This window comes from Tauraco erythrolophus, chromosome 14 (genome assembly GCF_009769465.1).
Source record: "Tauraco erythrolophus isolate bTauEry1 chromosome 14, bTauEry1.pri, whole genome shotgun sequence".
Taxonomy (NCBI): Eukaryota; Metazoa; Chordata; class Aves; order Musophagiformes; family Musophagidae; genus Tauraco; species Tauraco erythrolophus.
Genome location: NC_141478.1, coordinates 3862712 through 3886867, shown reverse-complemented (window position 1 = coordinate 3886867; position 24156 = coordinate 3862712). Strand labels below are relative to the sequence as shown.

At 45.8% G+C, this 24156-nt stretch overlaps 1 protein-coding gene across 2 annotated transcripts in view; it reads left to right on the top strand.

The window, feature by feature from the left end:
• The first annotated feature begins 4703 nt into the window (after nucleotides 1-4703).
• ALDH1A3 (aldehyde dehydrogenase 1 family member A3) overlaps nucleotides 4704-24156 on the top strand; it is a 32949-nt gene continuing 13496 nt past the window's right edge. Inside the window, exons 1-7 of one of the 2 annotated variants that reach the window (XM_086620060.1) lie at nucleotides 4704-4802; nucleotides 8314-8418; nucleotides 14370-14510; nucleotides 16791-16920; nucleotides 18525-18586; nucleotides 21297-21425; nucleotides 23841-23954. In XM_086620060.1, coding sequence (XP_086476186.1) covers nucleotides 4704-4802; nucleotides 8314-8418; nucleotides 14370-14510; nucleotides 16791-16920; nucleotides 18525-18586; nucleotides 21297-21425; nucleotides 23841-23954 — 780 coding nt within the window. The remainder of the gene's footprint in view (nucleotides 4803-8313; nucleotides 8419-14369; nucleotides 14511-16790; nucleotides 16921-18524; nucleotides 18587-21296; nucleotides 21426-23840; nucleotides 23955-24156) is intronic. The other variant, XM_086620061.1, reaches the window with a different exon arrangement.

The window sequence follows — 24156 nt, the reverse complement described above, 5'->3', positions numbered from 1 at the left end:
TCGCTGCACATTAAACGGGAGGAGAATAAATCATGAGGGGAGCTGCTCTCTCAGGAGCAGCAACCATTGCCAACACGGAGCAAGGGGGATGTCTGCAGGAAAAGGGCACGGATAACTCAATTACAGCTCATCAGGATGCGCAAAACCGGGCAAATTCCGATCACTCCTAACTGCTGAATGCTGGAGTGTACAGCCTCAGCAGCTGTTTAGAGAACATTGTTTCACATACATATTTATGTTTGTGTGTGTATATGCTTCAGGGTATATGTAAAATCAGCAGAATAAGCTTTGGCTCCGTGCCACGTCAATTACTCTACAAAGCTATGGGACTTCTGGTCAGCTGAAAGGATAGGCTGAGGTCTAGATGCAAAATATCATGGAAATATTAACTGATCAGCTCTCAATTGCTACGTCACTGCTGACTGGGCTAGGTGCAAACCATGGTCCTGCAGGTGAACATCTGCCCTACTGCCAAATCTGTCTTCAACCATGGGGCAGGATGCCAAAGTTGTCTAGAACCATCATGCTCTTAGGTGATCTGAAAATGTCTTCACTGATCCTCTGGCGAAGTGGCTCCACAACCTTCCTGCACTCCTGGTGTGGAGCCAAGACATAAGACACGTATAAAGGACATGGAGGTGTTGGCGTGACTCCAGAGGAGAGGCACAAAAATGATCCAAGGGCTGAAGCACCTCTCCTGTGAAGACAGGCTGAGAGAGTTGGGGTTGTTCAGCCTGGAGAAGAGAAGGATCCGGGGAGACCTCCTAGCAGCCTTCCAGTACCTAAAGGGGCTACAAGAAAGCTGGAGAGAGACTTTTTACAAAGGCAGGTAGTGATAGCACAAGGGGCAATGGATTTAAACTGAAAGAGGGGTGATTTAGATTAGAAATACAGAGCAAATTATTCACTCTGAGGGTGGTGAAGTACTGGAACAGGTTGCCCAGAGATGTTGTGGCTGCCCCATCCCCGGAAGTGTTCAAGGCCAGGTTGGATGAGGCTTTGGGCAACCTGGTGTAGTGGAGGGTGTCCCTGCCCGTGGCAGGGGGGTTGGAACTAGATGATCTTTAAGGTCCTTTCCCACCCAAACCATTCCATGATTGTATGATTCTATACAGGAGCAGGGTGTATTTAGAGGAGGAGTTACCACAAGCAATATTTCCTTCATCATGGTTAAATGACATGGGGAACTCAGAGAAATTAATTCCTGAAGAGACTTTTGGCATCCATAGCAGGTAGGGAGACAGCTACATCAGAGCATGAACATGTCCTGTGACTGCGCTTGGCACAGACAGACAGACTGGCACAGAAAAGCGTGGTCAGGTCTAATTCATGGTGGCAGATTTAAGAGCGTACGTGTTTGACCCAACAGAGGAAAGGCAATCTTTGTGCTGGCTGGCAGAGGAGAGCTGGTGTACTCATAGTCTAGAAACTTCCTGGGAGATACGGCTCTGCAGAGAAGCCCAGCACCAGGAAATTCACAGCTGCTGCAGCCAGTGCAGCAGGTGAAGGATGCACATTGCAGACATCTCTGCAAACACCGCTGCAACAGCAGAACGTAACAGAGTCACTCAATAGCGACGTGATCTTTCCTTAACAGATGCTTTTCCTCTTGCGTCTGTTTCTGACACATTTATCAACTGTTACAAACTTAGGTGAACCCCATTTTTTCAGTGCTTCTATCCGAATGGTGGCATGGGCCTCCTGGAGCACGAGAATGAATATGAAATGTCTCTCGCTTGCTCTGCTTCTGCTTTTAGGGCATCTCCCGCTGAGCTCACCATTCAGCAGTCTGGAGGAGCGAGTGTTTCCACCTCTGTGGATCTGATATAAGCACTGATGACAAAAGACACGTCTCCTGAGGCTGGTGGAGTTGTTCCAGTTTGTGGTAGGACTGAGTTTGCCCAACAAGAGACCAGTCAGCGTCCACAAAACTCTTTGACGGTGGAACATTTTGTTAGTCTTCTCGTGACGTGACTACAGGAAATATTGCATACTGTTCTGTACGTTGGTTAAAGTTTATTATTTCATCTCATTCATATGTCACTGACTCACAATTAATTCACTTCGTACAGCCTTTTAAAAAAGTCTTACACATGCCCAAACACTGCATGTGGAACTTTTGCCTTAGATATACCTCACACTGCACCAACATCGACTCAAAGAAGCGATAACACCTAAAATAATTTTCCCAGGAATGTCTTGTAAAAAATCTTGCTCATGAGAGATAAAAAAAGGTCATTCTACACGAGCAAACCCACTGGAATGACTCTTCAGACACTGCTTGTCCTGGAACTTCTTATTCATCTTTCTCCTCATCCAGATATTTTGTCCTCTAATTACAAGAGTACTTTCCACTTCAGCTGGGCATTTCTGTGGGCAAAACAAAGACAGAAATTGATCAATTCTATCAATATCGTGCCACCTCTGTAACAATTTCCTCCTCATTCCCTGATATTCGAGCTATCAAATTATTGCCTGTAGTGTTGTGATACACTATGGTAAAATCAGAAATGGCAAATTATCAGAGGCTCCAAAAAGTTTTATTGCCAGACCATGCCACTAGCTCTAAAATGGATCAATGGCCATGTCTTTTCCAGAGAGAAGAGATAGAAACGTCTTCCTTCTCAGACTTTGTCTTGTATAGCCTATCAGTCACCTCCTAGTTTTGCTGATGACATCTAAGGACAGCTTGGATCCAAACTCCTCTTTAGTGGGGTTAGAAATACATTGGGATTTGGTTAAGAGATTTTTCTAGCTTTGATGCTTTGATTTTATTAGAAATAAATGTTTCTGCTGTTGTAATGTATTCCTTTATTTTCTGAGAATGCTCATTTGATTCTGCAGTTGCATAGAAAGGGTTTCTGTTATTTATAACTGAAGCACCTTCCCATCTGAAGAGAAATTTCATCTTGCTGTTCCTAGGCAGGATAAGTCCTTTAGCATTGATAGTTTGATAGAAACTGATTCAGTGATTTGTCTGGTAAAGATAAGTAGAGTGTGGTGGGGAAAAAAATAAAATCTTCCTTTGTATTATTGGCAACTCTCAGGAACCAAGCGCCATCAGATAGGCTTTCACCTGGGCAGAGGATCTCCAAGAATATCCTGCAAGCTGCAGGAAGTGAGGCTTGATTCATCGGTGGTACTTTCCCTTCTGAATCAGCACCAAATCTTACGCCGCTATGATATCACAGGCTATCTGCCTTTGGAAGCGTTGAGTATTTTTAAGCATTCTAACAGCAAAGTGCTGACTATTGCTGGGGATTACAGATTCTGCAGAACACTTTGTAAGATAAATTCTGGCATTTCGCCACTTGTTATATGGAAAATATGTTGTATTATCTTCCATGTGTGTGTGGGTGTAAGGGTGCTCCCAGTGTCCTGGCCCCCAGCCTGCAAAGACTTACACATATTTTATTCAGAATGAAGTTAAGCAATCCATAATGAACTTGTTCAGGCACAGAGCCTAGATCTGTCACTTCTGACATGTTCCATATCCTTTACGACTTCTTGAAAGACAGCATCATTCTCGACGTTCGGAGTACGCTACTACAAGCACCGTGCTGGAGGTTGACTGTGTGGGACAAGAGTATATTGGTTATTACAGAATCATAGAATGGTTTGGGTTGGAAGGGACCTCAAAGATCATCTAGTTCCAACCCCCCTGCCATGGGCAGGGGCATTTTCCACTACACCAGGTTGCCCAAAGCCTCATCCAACCTGGCCTTGAACACTTCCAGGGATGGGGCAGCCACAATGTCTCTGGGCAACCTGTTCCAGTGCCTCACCACCCTCTGAGTGAAAGGGACACTGTAGGGAGTTTCAGCTGAGGGGGCCTGGTCCTGCCCCACTAGGCTGAAGTTCTTTGACTGGGATAGCCAAACTGGGGTGGTCAAACTGGTCTCAGCCTCACGCGTGCGCACAGGATGTGGAGGACACACTAGACATTTGACGTGATGCTTCTCCCTTCTCTCCTTGACCAGCCCTGGAGAGCTCTGCAGAGGCACTGAGCGAAGGATGGGGTGTCGCAGGTTGGGGTAAGGAAGTCAGGGCACCAGGAATGGCAAGGAAAGGCTCTCGTCGCTGGAGGCAGAGGGTGTGACATGCCAAGGGAGGGGAGTGCCCTGTCCGGAAGGCTCTCCCTTGCCGACACCGTGCTTGGAGGGGCGGGGGGTGCTGCTGTGGGGAGAAGCACAGGTGTCGGCTTGTCACTGGGTAGGCTTCCACGGGACGCAGCGGCAGACGGCAGCGGAGGGCACGTCCTCCCGCTCCCAGCCTGGCAGGAGCCAGGGTGCCCGGGACGGGGGCCCCCCCACCTCCTTCACCGCCCTCACCGGCTGAGACGCCGCAACCCACGGCCACCCCCGAGCAGACAGGTCCGCGGCCCCGCCAGCTCCCGCGGAGCCGCACAGCGCGGAGCAGCGCGGAACGGAGCGCCGGGGGGGAGCCCCGCGGCGCGCGGGCGCCCCCGACCCGCCGGCAGCCGCGGGGCCTCGGCGGGGCGGCGCCGCCCGGTACCTGCGCGCCGCGCGGCGGGGCGGGGCCTCGGCGGGGCGGGGCCTCGGCGGGGCGGGGCCTCGGCGGGGCGGGGCCTCGGCGGGGCGGCGGCCAATGGGGGCGGGCGGCGGCGCCCGGCGCGCGCCGCTCTTAAGGCGGCGCCGCGGGCTGTCAGCGGCAGAGGGCGGCGCGGGCTCGACGGCGCGGACATGGCCGCCCTCAACGGCGCGGTGGAGAACGGGCAGCCTGACAGGAAGGTGCCGTCGCTGCCGCGGCCCCTGCGGAGCCTGGAGGTGCGGTACACCAAGGTGAGCCGGCGAGGGGAGGTGAGCGGTGGGCTGGGCTGCAGCGTTGCTGGGTCTTGGTGGAGTCAGGGTGGTGGTGAGGTGTTATTCTTTTTAATATAAAATTTTCTCCCCTGCTGTCGTCTTTCTTTGTTTTTCTTATTCCTCTTGCTGCCCTAGGCAGTGGGCTTACAGGGGTGTAAGTGCAGCTGAATGACTGGAGCAAGCAGGTGGCTGTGGTGTTTCTAGGGGAGCTGCAGTTGCCCCAAACCCTAAACCGCAAGCCCAAGAAAATGACATTTTTTTAAATGAAAATAAGCACCAGCAAGCCAGTGGTGCTGCCCCAGGTGCCTGTGGCCCCCTCTGATGGCTGCGTGGCAGGCCCTGGTGTGCCCTGCTGTGTGAGAGTGGTGGTGCCACGTGAGCCTGTCCCCTCCTGCTCGCCCTGAGTGCCCCACGCAGTGCTTGCAGACCTGCCCCTAAATGCTTTAGCATCGTGTTAGTGCTCAGTGAAAGTGGATTGGGATGGGGTGAGCCTGGGCAGAGGCGAGAAGGGGTTTATCTGTGAGGAAGCCGCTTGCTTGGGTTGCCCTCAGCTGTCCTTGACCCCATGTGAAGCTCCTCTGTAGTGGGATGGGGCTCTGCAGGGAGGGGGATCAGTGCCAGGGAGTGGGTTTGGGTCCTGGTGAACACAGGGAGTGTGGAGGAGGACCAGTGTCCTGCAGGATTGGGCCTTGGGAAAGGGTTCTGTGATGGAACTGGGGCTACCCGACAGCTCCTGAAGAGCAGTGGTGCTCATGCACATCGTCTTGGTGGCTCGGTGTCCCAACAGAGCTCCTCTGTGGCCACCCTGCAGGATGAGGAGTCGAGCCGCAAGCCCACAGAAACCCACACCTCTGCTCACCACCAAGCCTCCTTTTAAACGGCTGCTCCCGGCCTCTGGAGTTCAACCAAAGGTTCCCAAGCTTGGTACCTCTGTCTTCCAGAGGCGAGGCTGGCTTTGGTGCGGAGCTGGGTGCCGCTGCAGAAATCCCTGCTCCCGAACGCAGCCGTAGCCCCGCGGTAGCCGAGGCGCTTTTTGTTCCGCAACAGCCTGACCCGCTGTCTTGCGCGGTGGGGAGAATATCCCGGCTGCTGCTTACGCTGCCAGGCAGCCTTGACTGCCATAATTTGAACTATGTGGCTGGACTAAGAGCTGGAGGGGCTGAATGAGCCTTTTAATTACTGTTATGTTTCTGTATTAAGTATTTTTTTTTAAAAAAAGCAGAACTCGAAGTTCATTCTCTTGCAGCGAGAAGGAGTAAACAGCGATAGCTTATCCAGCAAGGTGTTGATTTGAATTATGCATCCAAAGTACTGAAACAGATTAGCAATTAGTGGTAATCACTGGACTAGATTAAATTTTAACTTCCTAAATTTATCTACATTTTCTTTGTAAGATAAACTTGTCGTTTAGCCACAAATTGGATCTGCAGCTGCTGATTGCAGGATGGCGTAATGCTGCACAAACAGCTTTTTCTTGTGTCCGAAATGGACGCGGCCATTAGAGTTTTTCTTAAACATCCAAATGTTCTGTTTTTTGTTATTTTTATTGTTGTGAACACTTTTAAATACTCCTTAGGGATCTGATCCTGCAGCCATGTATGTTTTAAAACACATGATTTTTATTCTCCAGAGTTTTGTGAGAGACTCTATGCACTAAAGGTATCAAGGTAGTCTCTTAAAAGTGGAAACCAATGTTAATTAAAAGTGTGAATTTGACATTTGATCTGATGCTCCCAGTGCATCTGAGGAAATAACGAGCAGCAGTCAGTTTTCATAAATCTGTGAGGGGTTTTCTACAAGCTCTGAGTCTCACCAGATGTTTACAGCTGACAGCACGCTTTCCTCTGCTTAGTGGAGATTTTTATTTTTGGTTCTACCAGTTATGAGGCTGGGAGAGAGAGGAAAAATTTTCAACCGAGATCTTACTTATAGAGCATCTTAATGCTTGTCGTGGTTGTGTGATCGAAGTGATCTGTCCGCAATCCCGTGTCCCAAATCCTGGGTATGAAGCATGAATGGCTGATACGCTGTTGTTTGATTTCAACTCCTGGCACCAAAGACTTGGGCTGTGTGGTGTGATTCCCAGAATGATGCCAGCTTATATGTTACTTTTAAAACAGCCTAATTCTGTTGCTATTGTGTGAGTTCTTATAGGAACAGCACTTTCCTATCCCATCCCTTTCACATAGAATTAATGTTGGATGCGGAGGAAAGACGGTGTCCTGCCCCAATCCTTAGTTTGTGAGCATATACCTGATGCTGTAACTTTACAAGATCCTATAATATCTCCCACATCTATAATGTGACTTTTGTCGTTAGTGAAACAAAGGAAAACTGAAGTTAAAATGTGTATGGGGTAATTCAGGAGCATGTGTCAAGTTAGTTAATATTTCTAACCCTGTATCTTTTCTTGTGACTTTACTTGGAAACTTTCTTGGCAAAATTTTCTTTTTCTCAGCTTGTCTGAAACAGGTGGGTCCAAAAGTGCAGCTTTTACGGCAGTGATGTCTTGGACGCTTTTTTTGCAGAAATAGTAAGGAGAAACTCCTTTCAGGAAAAAAGCTGCTCAAGGAGAGAAAACTATGACCCAAAGCAGTGGGAATTCCAAATGTAAGGGATGCAACATTAATCTCCTGCTGGTGTGTAGAGACTCATAAACAAGATTGCAAATGTGGATGAGTTCCAAGTAAAAGTACTAGCTTACAGCCGCTAACAGGCTACTAATAAAGATTACTTCATCTAATCTTATTTAAAGTATATTTATAAAATATAACACTGCCAAGTTAGATCACAGTGTGGATAAGATGCATGTTGAATCAATTAATTGTGTATAGGTATTCATGTTCTGTTTACAGTGAGTAACAACACTCTAGTATTTAATGCATTTTCAGTTACGCAACACCGGGACTGTTTGTTCCTGCTCTGGAAATACAATATTTTGAAACACTTAAATCTTGTCACAGACAACTCCAAGTGATGTGGGAGGCTTGGTCTAGCCTGTGACAAGGCTTGGTGGGGTAGAACTGAGCCAGGACTTACCCTCCTCTGGTCACTGCTTGGGGGATCAAGTCGTGGAAGTAGCCCAGGGCAGGATACAAATAACCAAGTAATATTTTGTGCTGACATTTCATTTGTAGCATATAACAAGGGGCTCCTTTTGCCTGAACCATAAGTTTCTCTTGGTGTCTGCTTGCTGTTCCCATGGAGATGTATTTCAAAAACTGTGTGTTTCTCATTGCCAAATTATGGTGGTGTACTGTGTGGGCCCCATCCTCGCAAAGGCTTTTTCATCTGTCCTCTGACTTGGGTTCTAGTTTGGATAAATGCTGTCTGTATCGCAAACAGCCTCCCTGGGAGAGAGGCTGAACGTGCTTGACTCTGCCGTCAATGGAAACTGAAAAGCCTTGGGGCCTTATTTTTTTGTATTTTCTGCATCAGTTTGTGTGTTTTTTTCCTTCTCCCCATCCCACTCCCCTTGCTATCTCTTCAGATATTTATTAACAATGAATGGCATGAGTCTACGAGTGGAAAGAAATTCCCCACCTACAACCCTTCAACGCTGGAGAAAATTTGTGACATTGAGGAAGGAGACAAGGTAAGTGGTGTTGGAAAGGCAGTGCAAAAGATGGTTTCCAAGGGATGCCCTTTTGTAGGGAAGCACACAGAGGAAAAGCTGGTTTTCAATGACAACGTACATCTGGCCAGACTGTGAGCTGGACGTCTGGGACACTAGATGTGCTGCTCAAGAGTTAGAGGGGTTGGGTGGGATCAGTCCTGTCCAGCTTGGCAGAGTCACTTTCCCTGGTAGGAAATGCCTGCTGAACACACTCAGAAATGAGATTCAGCATTGTTCTTATGTTATAGACTGGAAAGAAGCAGCCATTCTGCGGAAATGGCAATGATGGTGTATCCACGTCCCTGACAGTAGTTCATGCACAAGCTGCCTGGCAGCCAGTTGAAGACACTGAACTGACACTCAACCTTTTTTAAAAACAATCAACAAATAACCTGAGTGCTTTGGGGGAATTTAAGCTCAGTCATGCAAACACTGCCCACTTTCTGCTAAAGATGTGGTGCTGCTTTTCCAACTGAGTTGGTATCATGAGTTTTGGCCTCCCGCACAGATGTGGCAACTCTGAGTTAAAACTAAGCTAGTATCTCTCAAGAACTTTTGTAGTCCCTGCTCCTGGTGTGCTGTAGATAGCCTGGGATGTAACTACTTGTGTTTGGTAACAGTCTGAGGTGAGGAACAATCAGATGTGACATGTTTTGTCCAAAACTCATCATGTATGAGCCAACTGGCCTGATCTATGGCAAAGAGCTGGCTTTATGCAGTATGTCATGGGAAAGTGATTTACATCTTCTCTGCTGTACCAGGACTTTGGCTGCTCACCTCTGTGGGCAGTAAGTGATGGGCAGTGTGGGTGTTTCTGCCTGTACTGTGGTATCTTTTTTCTTGGTAGCTAAACTTGTCCAATACTTGTGAGGCCCATTGCCCAGTTTCCAGCCAAGTAGCTGCCTTGGAGATTCTTTCCTAGTAGGAGTGATACTAGTTAAGCAGGGGCAATGTGTTTGAGTATTATACCATGTAGAGTATAGAGCCTGATCCTTCTGGAGATGGGAGCAAACTTGCTTGGCAATGCAAGTCTCCAGCCTGCGTGCAAATATTGTGTAAGGTAGCTGTTCTTTTGGATAGCACTAAAGCAGCCTCTGAGACCCATTGCCATTGGGAGTCTGTGCATCCATGGGGCATATACAGATGGAGACAGAACCAAACATCATGTGTAATTCCTTCATACTAACTGGATAGGACACAACTGTGGTTAATTACAGTGGCATGTAAACAGAGGAGTTGAAGCTAACTCTGATGCAACTGTGTTTTGCTATGCAGAAACCATGACGTTGTTATTGTTCCCTGAGCTAAGTGTCTCCTCAAGCAGTTATAGAGCATTACATGAGTATTTCAAGCCTGCTTCTTAATGATTTGGTTAAAGAAAAATGTTATGCAGAACTAAAAGGCAAGTTTTTCAGCTTGCCTTCTTGAGACTTGTCCCTGCCTGAATTCAAGGATAACTTTCAGCTTCTAGCTTGCAGGAGAGTCACTGTAAACCTTTCCTTGCCTTGGGGCTAGTCAGTGGAGCCCTCTGCCCATGGATGCTCAGCATAGGTGGCTGACTTCTTGGTGCACAGAAGAATTGCAGGCTGTTGGCTATACCTTGGGTGCTGAAAGCCTATTCTTCCACCCCTTTTATCACACTTTAAAAAAAATAAATAAAAATTTTTTTGTCTAAGTAGGCTTTTGCAGGGAACTGAGTGGTGTTGGACCTGGATTAGTTAGAACGTGGAGTCGTGCATGAGAAGCATCCCAAAGCTTTGGGAAGCTAGCTGTTTGGCTGCTGGTGACGCTTGACCATGTCCCACTGTCCTTTGGCAATTTGAGTCCTCAGACTTCCTTTGTCCTGGTTGAACATCCCCTCCTGTGTCTGTAATTCCAGTCTGTCGAACTTGCTACAGCAAGTGGTGAATTGTGTTTGGTGGTGCTTTCAAGTGTCTTGCCCGTGTGCCACCATACTTTGTCTTGGTCAGTATGGTGACCCTGTGGTGGTTCCTGGTGCTGGCTCTGCCTTCAGCTGTGCTGTGCCAGGGTGGGCTCTACCCTCACCGCAGCCTGGGAGCAGGGCTCCACTTCCTTAGCCCTGAACTGAAACCTGCTCCTCCCTGGCCATGCAGAGTGTGTTTTGCTTAGGCTGCATGTGAGGGGTGGGGAATTTAGCAGCTGATGTCTCAGTGATTACCATTTAGTCAGGTGCTGGAACATGGTCAATGCTTGGTGAGGCTAGGAGCAAAGCTTTTGTTGTCTGTTCTTTAGTTAGAGAATTTAAGATGGAATTGCCTTTGATGGCATAGTTGGGGGATAAAGGAACGTCTTGTGTGGAAAAGCAGCACTGAAAATAAAATGGCAAATGCTTCCACTGGATTCTTGGAGACTTTTTGCCTCCTAGATAACAGCTTAGTGTTCGCCACGTTGATAATACAGAAGGAATAACTTTCTTCATTAGACTTCTGCCTCAAGTGAATAGTGCAGCCCCAGAACTTCCACCTTGTCTTGATTTTACCACGTAAAGACAAAAATACTTGTGCCATTGCCGTTTCTCTGGTGCTGTTGGTAACACTCGAAGACAGGCATTTTTTCTTCTAGCATCTTGCTAACATCCAGAGAGGACAGGGGGAAAGGTGCTCCTTCAAGGAGTGTGCAGCTCAGCTGGCTGCCACAGACTGTGGGCAGCAGGTCCACAGCTGTGACTGAGTGGGCTGGACACTGTGGAGCGTGCTGTGGTCACTTCTAAGCAGTTCACTCTCCCATGGGGATCTTTGAAGGGTTGTAAGAGGGTTTGTTCACAGGCATCTACCCCCACCTCAGACTGCAGCAGCAGGCAGAGGTAAGAGACTTCAGGGATATTATCCCTTACAGCAGACTTGCAGTGCCCTCGATAATGTGTTTTTTGGACACTTTGGGCTGTTAACATGCTGTTTGTAGCTGGTTGAAACTTTGGTTCAAAAGTTATAGCAATGCAATGTGTAGACTGTTTGCAGAGGGCTTGCAGGGGAGCAGGTCAGCTCTGAACCTCTTCTAATTAAGAAACTGTGGTGTGCTCATGCCCTGTGTCAGAAAAGTGCCTTTCCAAAGATGCACACAGTGGAGGCTATTCAAAAGGTTAGTAATTGGATTGAAGAAAGACGGTCTCCACTGGGTGCGCTCCATCCCTGGCACGTTGTCTTACCAGCCAAACTGTAGCAGTGTTGTGCACGCTGAGCCTGAAGCAGAACAAGGCTGCTTTTGCAGGTGTCTTCCCTACTCAGAGCTGGTGGAGTGATGGTCTCAACTGTGTTCTTCAGCCTGCTGCTGAGGCAGGAGAGAGGAAAAAGGAGCAGGATAGAAACAGAGCCGCTGTGAGCAGGACTTGAGGCACAAGAGGAAGGTGGAGGAGGTAGCTTAGAACAAGGAACAGTATGAGTTTGTTCAGGGGAAAACGGTATGTGGTTGTGTAACTGGGGGTTGTATCACAATGCAAACATCCAGGGTGGGTATGAAGGTTTGCAGGCATTTCCCAATGCTGCAATACTTGACTTTGCAATGTTAATATTCTCTTAGCAGAGCTTTTTATGTCATGCTCAATAAATCTGTGTAGATCAGAACGCAGCACCAGGATGCATGGACCTCCTCCTTGCGGTTTTGTGTACCGCAGCGTGTCCCTGGCACCTTGACAGTTATGAGTCTCTCCGTCACGCGTCGTGCCTACCTATTGCAACATGCCTGCAGTGAACACCCCATTCAGACTCCCCTAATGCCTAGTCATAACAGGATGGATTAAGAATGGCATTTCAGCCTTCCTGAAGAATTTCCTTGTTTTTGCTGGTCTCTCAGGCCTATTGAGGTTGTGCAGGCTCACAAGATCTCACTTGGTGGTGCCACCCCTGAGGGTGTTTTGGAAAGCCTTTTTGTTTGTGTGATAGTGACTGTGGTCTCCAAGCCGCTGTGCATACCCAGCATGTCCAAGAGGAGTCAAGAATGAAGACAACTAGTATTTACAGGAGCTGCAGCATGGCTCAGATGCTCCCATATTTAGAGGGTGGGAAAGATCTGGGCATGCACTGAAGTCCTTGGCCCACATGTCCATCTCATCCCTGTTCCTGTGAGTGCCAGGGTGGTGGGAAGTCCCTCAGTACTGAAGGCATGCTGTGTTGTGGCCTCTGCCACTGCAAACCCAATGCTCTGTGCATCAGTGCTCTCAGCCTGGGCACAGAAGCTAATTAATTGCTGCTAAAGGAAAACTTATTTAAACCTGACACACTTTTGGTGCTTCTTTGTCTGCTTTGTCACATAAAATATTGCCTTCATTCAGCTTGAGTCTTCATTCCAGCAGGCAGCATGGGGAGTACATAAGTGTGCAGTGGCTGGTGGTGCCTTCTGGCTTTTGTGATGTGCCAGTTTGAATCCAGATCAACTCAACTGAATCTAACTCTTCTGAAGGCCTGTTCTGCCAGTGGGTGATGGGCCCCAGGCAGGACATGCCTGCCTGGGCACAGCAATTGCTTGCTACCTCTGCCTTGCCAGCACTCTTGCTTGACCAGAGCCGTTCTTAACCCCTTGTAACAGCACAAGCTTTCTCCAATGGTGTCCCCATCAGTGCTCTTCCAAAAGGGTGTTCTTTTCCAAACAGACTGTTTTAAAGCTGTGTAATCTTCTTGTAGAGACAAGGAGCCAAATTTAGTGTAAGGTGCCATTTTGCTGGGTGATGACTTCCTTTTTTCTCCATGAACTTTTGCTGTAAGAAGGCAGCATGTCTCCCCATCACGTTTCCCCATGAGGGGAGAACAGCCAGACCTCGTTGGATCAGTGCAGAGGCTTACTTCATAATTATATCCCGACAAGACTTGAGATAAGACATAAATGAGAGCAACTTGTGAAGCACTATGAGGAACAATCAAGGCCTAAAGCTCTCCCTCCTTTCCCACCCCCTTGAGCCGTGTATTGTGGTGAGATGCAAGTTCTCCATCAGCTGAAGTGAGGCATGGGCTGTGCCAGACATTACATAGAGCAGGATTCTGTCCAAAGCCAGGGTGAAGTATGCTTTATGTATGCTTGGGGTACAGCCTTGGCCTCGTGGATGTTGATGGCAGTGTTCCCATTGACTTCATTGGGTCGGGAGGTTGTCCTTAGCTTCACTTTTTTAAATCAAGTATGTGGGAAGAAGGGAGGAATCCAGGGCATACTGTGGCCAGAGCAAATGCATGAAGCTACTCTGGGGGTGGTGGTGGGGGGGAGAGAGGAAATTTGCTGCCTGCCTGAGTAGTAAATTGGGTAGATGGGGTTAGATTGGGTCCAGAGCATGGTAAAGCAGTTGGGAGATGAAGGGAGAGTGGCACTAAGTCTGTGTAGATGAAATGCCTTTGTCATAGCACTGAAGAACAAACCCCTTCCCATCTGGTAGAAGTGTTCTGGAATTGTCATCAAGGAGCAAGGGAGCTTTTTTAGTGTGTTAACTGTTACTAGCATGGGTTGCAGTGGGTCTGAATGGAGGGATCTGAGCTGTGATTGTTCCCCTGGATAAAACCGATCTCTGTCATGGTGGACTTTCCTTCCCATACTTGCTCAGAAGAGGATGATTCATGCAGGCCAATGGCTTGTCATGCTTGGGAAAGCTGTAATAGGGACAGAATCGGGATCTTGTTTCTCCTTCCTCTTACATCCTATATCAGCAGGAACATGGCTGTGGATTATTGTATAAACAAACCAGTTGCAGAAAATTACCCTTAAAAGACTCCATTGGTGCTCTGACCCTAAGGATGCTTATGAGCTCAGGCCACACCCAAAACTTATTGCAGGCTCGAGTCCAAAATCCAGGAGTAAAATGGAAGTAGTTTTGTCAGATGACTTGGGTTTAGTAGCCACAGCATCATCTAGGAAGCAGATTGGGGTTTCTGTGCCATTGTCCCACTCCTTCCTTGTAACCTGAGGTTTTGTTGTGTATGTGGCTGCTCTAGCCTGATGTAGATAATGCAGTGGAAGCAGCAAAGGCAGCATTCCAGAGGGGGTCTCCGTGGAGACAGATGGATGCCCTTAGCAGAGGACGACTCCTGCACAAGCTGGCTGATCTTCTTGAGCGAGACAGAGTCATCCTGGCAGTAAGTACTGTGATTGGCGGGCGGTGATAAACCAGCAACAGTTGGCTGATAACTCAGTTCCAACCCTCTGATTTTCCTCCATCTGTATCTACCTAATGATTTTCTTTTCTCTCCCTTTATGAAGGGCTGAAGAGTCCATGCAGTAGTCATGGCTTATCTTCCTCGTTCTGCAGGATGATTTTAGGGATCTTAGAAGATGACTGTTAGTTCTGCTATATAGCTGACTTCTTCTCCAAAGCTTTAGTTATTGAAGTGATTACAGATATTAATACTTAAATTTTTCAAAGCAATAAACACATTCTTTTGTAGTTTAAGTCATCAATTTTCATAGTTGCCTCCCAGTTCTTATCCTGAAAAACAAAAAACCACCCTCGAAACAACCAACAAACCAACACAAAACAAACAAAAACACAAACGAAAAAAACACCCCAAAACCCCTACAACTGACTCAGTCCTTCTTTATTACAAAAATGCAAGTCCAGTTTGACTTCTTTGCAAATTGCCTCCCCTATTTTAGGGGAGGGGCTGGAAAGAGAATCTTTCTTTTGCTGGATGTCATCCAAAGTTTAAAATGTGTGTAAGTGGGAACTGTTTCTTTCCCCACTGAATGTACTGGCTGAGGAAAATCTCTTTATAGCCATGAAGCTGTGTTAACTTGGACTTCTGCACTGAAGAACTGTTGCTAATGATTCTCCATCCTGTGCTAAAGGAGACCTTCTGGTGCAAAACATGGGGAGTAGGACCCAAGCTAAAATGTGCTGCAGTAGGTAGAAGCCTTTAGACTTTATGGGCCTTGGACACTTCCAAATCATGCCCACCGAGATCTTAGCATCTCTCAGTATAAAGCTGCTGTCCATCCATACCTAAGGTCTTGGACCTGGGCACTCACCAGTTCAATGCTGCTCTTTGGCTCTGCTTGTCTTCAGGCGATTGGCATTTATGACATTCAGTGCTGTTAGATACGTTTAAGTTCCTCAGCTGATGTCCCTCTGAGGTCAGTAGGACTTAACATACACGGCATGTGCTTAGGAGCCATGACTTGCACAACTATTTTGAGCTGGGTCTCTTTCTCCAATACAGTGTCTCTTACTCACATGACAGCCTCCTGTTTCAGCAGGGCAAAACCAAAAAATCCAGGTCTGAAGGCAGTTCTGGACAGCAAATAAAAGGGGAAAAAAAAAAAATATGTGTGTGTGTGAATACACCCTCTTCATTTTTTGCTCACTTTTTGATGTGACTTCAGAGGACCCTCCTTTTTCCATAAACCAGGACACTCATTTCAAGCTTTCTGCTGTCCCTGTGATCTGGGAGGGCTTGTTTGGCATTGTTATTTTCACTGCAGAAAACCAGCCGTAGCTGCCTTGGCTGCACGCTAAGTAATGACTTATAAAAATCAGTTGTTTTAGCAGACGTTCAGAGTGGAGAACAATCCTAGTCATTCCAAAGGGAATGTCTGTTCGAGTGCTGTTTGGACCCTAATGTCTGTGGAAGATGACAGGGTATGACTTCATATGTAAACAAAGATGTTTCAATCTACCAAGGGATAGCACTTCCTTTATGGATGTGCTGGCCGTTTGCACCAATATCCCATTTAATGACCTGAGTACAGAACAAAGCATTCACTGAGCCAATGTGGAGAACAGGAAGAAGGACACAGGCTGAGACTGGACTTCATTTAGAGCTGCTCAGCATCAGTGCAGCTTTAGTGAAGCAACTTCTCTCTTGCCTTAGTTTCAGCACAGATCTGAGCCCAAAGGTTACTTTACCAGAACTCTGTAAAAAAAAATGTGTTTTCTATCATCCTGTGGACAAAAGAGGCTTTTCAGAGGGTGGTTTTAGGGCTATGAAGTAGAAAAAAAATAGATTTCTAAATAAAAGGAAAGTGGGTCTGACTGATTTCAGTGACACCATCTGGAATCCAGAAGATCTGTGTTGGAGGGTCAGTTACGGTGAAGTCAAGACACACCATTTCTGACCGGTGCCCCAGACCACAGCCCTGTATCCCACCCACAGCCACCTTCTGGGGGCTTTCAGAAGATGCTTTTTCATTTCAATCCCTGAACAAAGCAACTTGTGCATGCATCAGGGTTATTTGGTCTAGTATCCCTTCTACCTAATTTGTATTAACAAGCTCATTCCTTATATTTAAGGGAGGGAAGGAAACCCTGTGTCTGCAGTGCAAAGCAAAATAAAATTTAGAAGGAGTTTCTCTAAAAGCTTTTTTTTAAGAAAAAAAAAAACATTTACTTGTCTGACACTGTGTGCAATTTGTGTTTTCAGACTCTGGAAACAATGGATACGGGAAAACCTTTTCTGCAGGCTTATTTCATTGACCTGGAAGGTTGTATAAAGACACTCCGATATTACGCTGGATGGGCTGATAAAATTCAGGGCAGGACTATCCCAGTGGGTAAGTTCCTCTGACACAGTTTCAGAGCTGAGATGGGATCAGGAAGGGAGATGCATGGAAAGGCTGGCTTCTGAAAACCTGCAAAAATAGCCTTGCACTTCCTCCCTATCTCAGGATGCGTTTTAAGTAGATGCGTTTCAAGATTTAAGCTAGTGGGAGAACAATGTGAATAGATCTCTGGAAAATAGTGGATGGGCTCTTCCATTGCTTTTTCGACAGAGAAACCTTTTTGGTTTTAAATTCAGACTATTTCTTAAAGAAAAAAACCCGCACGTTAGAGGAGAGTTTATTCATTAGATATCACTGAAATGGATGAAGATGCCAGAGAGTGTAAGGACAGAGGTCAGAGCTTGTGCTGTCCTAGATGCCACGTGGATGTGGCATAGTTTCGATGTGGAATCTATCAGTGCCTCCCACCTCACTGACATTCCTGCATCCCTGACAGTGCTAGCTCACAGATGTTTAGAGAGATCATATAGTGCTTTTACTTAAAGAAGAGGTCTGAGATATTGACTACTCTCAGGAGCCAAAGCACTGAGCTCTTGGAGGGACCCTGTCAAATTTTCTGACGCTCGAAAGAGGTTTTTCAAAATGTTTCCTAGGCTGCAGAGCCAGAGCAGTGACACTGCACTGTTGTGGCAGGGACAGAGAGAATGCTTTGGCTCAGCTATATAACTTCAAATATGGTTTTGGGGAGAACAATGGATGTCCATGCGGCATGATGAGTAATATGGTGTGTTTTCAGAATCAGCCTGTTTGTCTCTGCATGCAGGTGATCACTGAGGCTGTACGAAGGACAGGCACTGCAGACAGAAAGTAGTCACCAGAGGAAGGGCTCTGAAAGGCTGAACTGGCTCAGCTGGGCAGGCAGCAAAGGGAGCAACGTCAGTCACATAAACTCAGATCTGTCACCTTCTTTCAGAGTAACGTGAAGCCCAGACACTGCTCGTTGGTCCTGATTTGAGATCACTTTCTAAAACCCTAATTAGAAATGTTCGTATTTTCTGTCAGATCTTCCCAATGAAACCAGGTTTTTGGCAAGAATGAATTTGTAAGGAAAATGTCCTCCCTGCTTTCTCTTTGAAAGAGTAATAGCAGTATTTTAAGATGAATGGAATTACTCCTAGAGTTTCATCTTTTTGTCATTTCTTACCAGAAGTGCAATTCTTGTTACACTAAATATGAGTCTGGTACAAAATGGGTTTAAAAACTTTCCCCTCAGGGAGACAAATGCTTCGCTTCACTTCTTTCAGCAAGACACAATCTGAATGAAATTTGCACTTGCTCTTCAGTGTGGTAGGGAGTTATCCTCCCCTTAGGCTCAACACAGGGAGTTTGGAGAAGGAATCGAACCCCTGATTTTAAAAGGCTCTACTGTGACCACGAGCAGTGTTTGGCTTTTGAACTAACACAAGACCTATTCTCAAACAGATCTTCAGCTGCCTGAGTTGTCCCAGAGGGGTGAGTTGAGATGAACAGGTGTAGGGTTCTGTGTCTATATGGTTTTAGTTCTGTCCCCGAGACAACCAGCAGTCATCTTACACTGTTTCTGTAGAAGCAAGAGTTTTGACTGGTTTTTCTTCCTTTATTCTTTTGTCTTGCAGATGAAAATTTTGTCTGTTTCACCAGACATGAACCAATGGGTGTCTGTGGAGCTATAACTCCAGTAAGTAGCAGCGATGGTGCTGTGCATCTCCCTTAGAACTGAAAGAAGTGCATATGCACTCCTCATCTGATCCTGCAGCCATTTGCTTCCCAGTTAAGTACAGCTGTTCTGCAGGGAACTCCCATCTCGACTGCCTGATGTAGTTTTTTGGTTTACCCCCATGCCAATTGCTCTTGGCTACACGAAGTCCTCTGCAATGGAAGGGTGGGGTCTCCTAATCAGATGCTCTGTTCCTCTCTAAGGCTGACACCAGTCACCAGAGACCAGTCAGAGCTCTCTGACTCTTCCACTGCTGGGACAACCATCTTGTCATGACGTGTGCTAGCTTTTTGCTGCCTAGTGCTGATGCATACTTTTGAGTTTTAAATCAAATCCATTATTAATAACCCCCAGCTGTTCTCTGAGCTTTCTGTGATTAAATCTTACTGAATAGAGTTTTCTTTTCCTTGAGGTCTCATTCTCTGCTGAGGGGACAGCGTGGCTAGTTCTTGGAATACCTCCAGTTTTAGTGTGTGTTGCTTGCTCTGTTTAAACAGACAGCCAAGAAGACTTTACAGCTACGTGAGAGACATAGTTTGTTCTTGTCTGGTCGTAAAATGCTTTGAACTTGGTATCGTACAGGCCATGAGGCAAATGGTGGTGTGCCAACATTCTCTGTTTGGATACTTGGATCAATAAGAGTCCATGGAATATTTCTACCTTTGAAATAAGGTTATATGAGAGACTGAAAGAAATGCATGTGGGGTATTGGATTTGCTGGACCCTGGGCATACCAGGTCTGGATCAGTTCCCAAAGATACCTGGGGAAATTTTGCTTTTTCCTTCAGCAAGACTGAGCTTATATCCCTGGTGATAAGATAGTACAGTCTATTTAGCAATGTCAGGGTGAGGAGAAGTGGGAGATGGTCAGTACTAGTTATCAGACATTTGGCTTGATGACTTTTGCACAGCTTTTCCGGCTGAACAAGCAATGTGACTGCTTGTAACTAGAATATGTGACTTAAGATCAAAACATCAGGTACCTCACATTGCTCACGAGGTAAAAAGTATCTCCCTGTCACACTTCAGCCACCTTTGGCACTCAGCAAAGCTTTTGGAAACTATCCGTTTAAAAGCCTATATGTAGAATGCTTTGAAGGGCCACTATAAGGAGACGTCAGCAATAAATACAATAGAAAGTACAGAACCAAATTTGACTCAACTTCAACACTGTGTTTGTAAAAACAATGATTGGGGGTCAACAAAACCACATCTGTCTCCAGTTTGCTTAGAAAAAATTCCCTTCTTTTTTTTTTTTTTTTTTTCTGGTTTGATCTCTAACACCAACAGTCTGTGGGTTTGTATATTCCTATTCGATTTAAATAGATTCTGTCACTATTCTGCACATGCTTCCCTAGGCCAATTAACGATCCTCCCTTCTTCCTGTGGCTTGACTATATTTAAACCAATGTTCTTAGCAAGGGAAGTTCTTAGAAAGTGCAGCATATGACTGAGCTTTATCCCAAGGTGATGTCATGAGGCAGCCCTGGAGTCCTTTACTGTTACTTTCACCAGCCATTCTGCAACAGAAACCTTCTAATGGAGTTATGTCATGCTCTGAAATTGTAGAAAAGTGGTGTAGGTGTGGATGGCCCAAGCTGCAAAGTCAAGCCTCCAAGAAGGCTTAGGAGAAAAGGACAAATGGGCAAATCATGGGATGTGGCCTTTGGAGAAGATCACTGGAACAAAACAGGTCTGGGAAAGAGGGAGAGGCAAGCTGAAGAATAGCACATTAGACTAAATTCTGCTTTGTCTCAGGGCTGCTGGATTAGAACAGAACTCAACTCTTAAAAGCTACACTGCTGATTTATTTGTAAGTGTGAACTTGTGGATTCCTAGAATATTTGGCTCCTTTGTTGAGAGCTGAAGGCCCTTGGCTTGAGTCTTGACAAGAAGTCCCCTTACTATTGGCCTGCTTCCATCATCCCTAAAGCAGCAATAATTATTTTTAATGAAGAAATCCTTTCTGCTGCCAAATGACCTTTCTGAGATTCAGTGTGAGCTGGATTTTCCACTTCTTGCTTAGGCTCCAAGATCTACAAATACACATGACCATGAAAGAGATTAGCACAGAGGAAACTGATGTGGACTGGTTCCTAATTCCAAATACGAAAACTAATTGGAAAGGAGCAATTTACAATTTGAAGGGAGTATAAGACCTCCCCTGGATTTCCATGACTGAACAACCCACTGCAGTTTCCTAGTTAGAAACCTGGAATTGAATAATATTGTATAACTCCTACTCAGCCAATACCTAGCACAGAAAAATGAGGGTTTTTTTCAATGAGCTGTTGCACCCTGTAGTTCCCCCACAGAAGGACGCTGTACAAAAGTGATGCATCATGACCCTGTCTCCAACACAATTTCTGTGAACAGCCAAAATCCTGTACAAAGTGTGATCAGACTCCTGTAAAGAATGAGGTCATGTCATGCAGAGGTTTGTCCAATGTACAGGATTAGCTTGACGACTGCCAGCAATATTTGGGATCTCAGGGGGAAATCAAGGAAGTTATACTCCGTAGTCCAAGCAAACACAGTATTGTGAGCAGCTGCTTCTCTGTCCTCCCAGTTGCTTCTTTCTCCCTGAGCTATGTGAAGGTGGGGAGAATGCTGCGTGCAAGTGAGTAGGTGGCTGTGCCAGGCTGATCTGACCAGTCTTGTGTTCTTGCAGTGGAACTTCCCATTGCTAATGCTGGTTTGGAAGATGGCACCAGCGCTGTGCTGTGGAAACACTTTGGTTATTAAGCCAGCTGAACAAACTCCTCTCACGTCGCTGTACATTGGCTCGCTGATCAAGGAGGTAAGGCAATCTGAACATCACATCTAGGTACTGTTTTTTTTAAGGTCAGAAGCAAGACTATATTTTGAATTGGCTGTGTAGGTTTTTAAGTTTTAAAGATGTTGGAGCCTCACAGAGGAAAGGGGGAACACCCTTTGTCTTCAGTCTTTTCCTTCAAAGGCCTTCATGACTGGCAATGGCTAGCTGGGAGGTAGCAAAGATCACAAAACCTGTAGGTTTTTCTTCTTTCTCAGGAAGCTGCAGAGAGAAAAAATGGAGCTTTTTATTCTTCTGCCTTGTCTTCCCCTCTCGCAAATGAGGGAAGGACTACAGCTCAGTTTTACTAGACAATGGGACAAAAAAGAGTGTGATTAGACAGCAGCGTTGTGTTTGTACCATTTTTAAGTGGGATAACTCAACCAAGACAGAGTGCCATGGGAAACAATTCTTCATAGTTTCTGCAGTTCATAGGACAATTCAGCTATATCTGGCCTTTAAAGCCAACTCGATACTGACATAAAGGGAAGATCATAGGTTGGGATCTCAAAATATTGGTTTAGGGCTTCTCAGGTAGGTTCTCAGGTGCCCTCAGATCTGTTAATCATACAGAGGTGGTGGGAGGTACACAGTACCTTCCAGGACTGGTCAGTACGTCAGCTCCCTATGTCTATGTATGTGACAAATTGTGAGGAAACTAAAAGGGTTGTAGATACACTTTTGTGTCTCAGATGGAAAAGTCTGTCTGTTAGTCTCAATCTAATGACAATGACAATTTTGTTGGTTCTTGGCTTAGCCTGGGAGAAAATAGAAGGATACCTTAATAATTGACACTTAGGGCTCCTCCATCAGGAAAGGCGTATAGGATACTACCAGTTAAGTATCTCCTGCAGTTAATTGACTTAATAAGATTACGCAAGATGAATGAGCATAGGGTGCAGTTTTCATGACTTCTAGTTAGCCCTGCCACACCACTGCTTTTTTCTCTCTGACACAGAGCTCCCCAAACATAGGCGTAGCATTCCCCCCCCAAAGCCATTCAATTCTGATTAAATTAATTTTTTTAGTTGAAATTCTAAGCTGCCTGTTTCTCACAGTCACCCTTCAAGGCAGAAGTGTAATTAGAGCAGAATAATTTTATTCGAAGGTGCTGTTTTCTCCATACGAAATTAGCTAAATTCTTTGCAGTTTTTCAGAAGAATAAGCTAAACTTTTCTTTTCCATCTTTAAAAGGATGCAGAAGATGTTAACACACATGCAAAGATATGTTAGGATCAATGAAATAATTTTGAGCCAACCGAAATATTTTGGCTTTCATTTTTACTGAAAAACAGCAAAAAACTTTTTGGCTCAGGGTGACCTAAACCAATTTTTTGCTTCCTTGTGGCTTTGCTGCTGACTCCAAACACCATTACTTGCACAGCTTGACATGCAGTATTTTCTTGAAAACTCATTAGCCAAGATGCAAACTCTATTAAATTCACTTTTATCATTGTCACATTCATAGAAGAAATCAGACTACTCTTCCAATTTATGGAAGGAAAAAAACAACAAAAAACCCCAACTTACTAAGATAATTTTTTGCAAGGTAGTACATGAGCAATTACTTCCATTTTTTCTGTATTAGGAAGGAGCAACTGCATTTAATGAGATTTTATATTAAAAAGCCACAAGAAATGAAGTGAATGCTTAATATCCTGCAATTCCATTGTTACAAAATGCAGGGAAAACAACCTTGTGCAGTCAGTAGTAGGGGAAGGCTAGCCTGGAAGAGTATAATCCTTGAAACTCTTGTTTCAGGAAGTAAAAACAGACCAGTAAGTCCCACACTTCTCCTCGCACTAGAATTTCACCTAAAGTTTTGCCATTTGTCTCTTTTGGCAAAATTACTAGTTGGCTAATCTAGGTTGTAAATGTGGTGGAAACTGGCATAAGTCTGTTACCATCTGCTCTTGTATTCCTGTTTTATTAGCCCCATCGTCTAGTGAGGTTTTACTGACTTCTTAATCCCTCTGGCCCCTGAAGAACCACAAATGTCAACCTTTGTTCAAAACAAACTTTCATTCAGTTACCCCTTGGCTCCAGCTGCACAGCAGTAGCTGGGGGCCAAGTGTTGGCCAAAAGACTCGCTGTCTTTTGACTTGAAACTGGGACTTCTCCAAGAATTCTTACTGAACCTTGGCATTTGCTAAGCGCGGCTGTTCTTTCACCCACGCCTACTCCAGCTGGTAGCACCCAGCCATGTTACTGGAAGGTCTGGAAAACGGTAATGTATCTGGTAGGGGCTCCATGTCCGCAACTTGCAATTCTCAGTTGCAAGGGATGTAGTGCAACTGATTCAAGCTTCCTGAGGACTGAACTGCAGCTCTCAAGAGTACAGATCAGCTCCAGAGCACTTAAAATCTCTCTCTACAGAGCTGTTTTTAACCTCTGTTTTAGGTGGGTTTCCCTCCAGGCGTGGTGAACATTGTGCCAGGCTACGGCCCCACAGCTGGAGCTGCTATTTCTACCCATCACAGCATTGATAAAATTGCTTTTACTGGATCAACAAAGGTAAGTGATGGATTTCTCTTAAAACACCTGCTGTTCCTCTTTGCATTCTCTTCTAAAACTGCCATCCATATAAGACTAGACCAGTGAAATGTTGGTGATTTCTGTATTGTGAACACCGTTTTCATCACATCTCACATGACAGGATTTCTCAGAAGTGTTTGGGATTTGCCTAATTCAGGTCCTGGTGCTTGTGATAATCCCA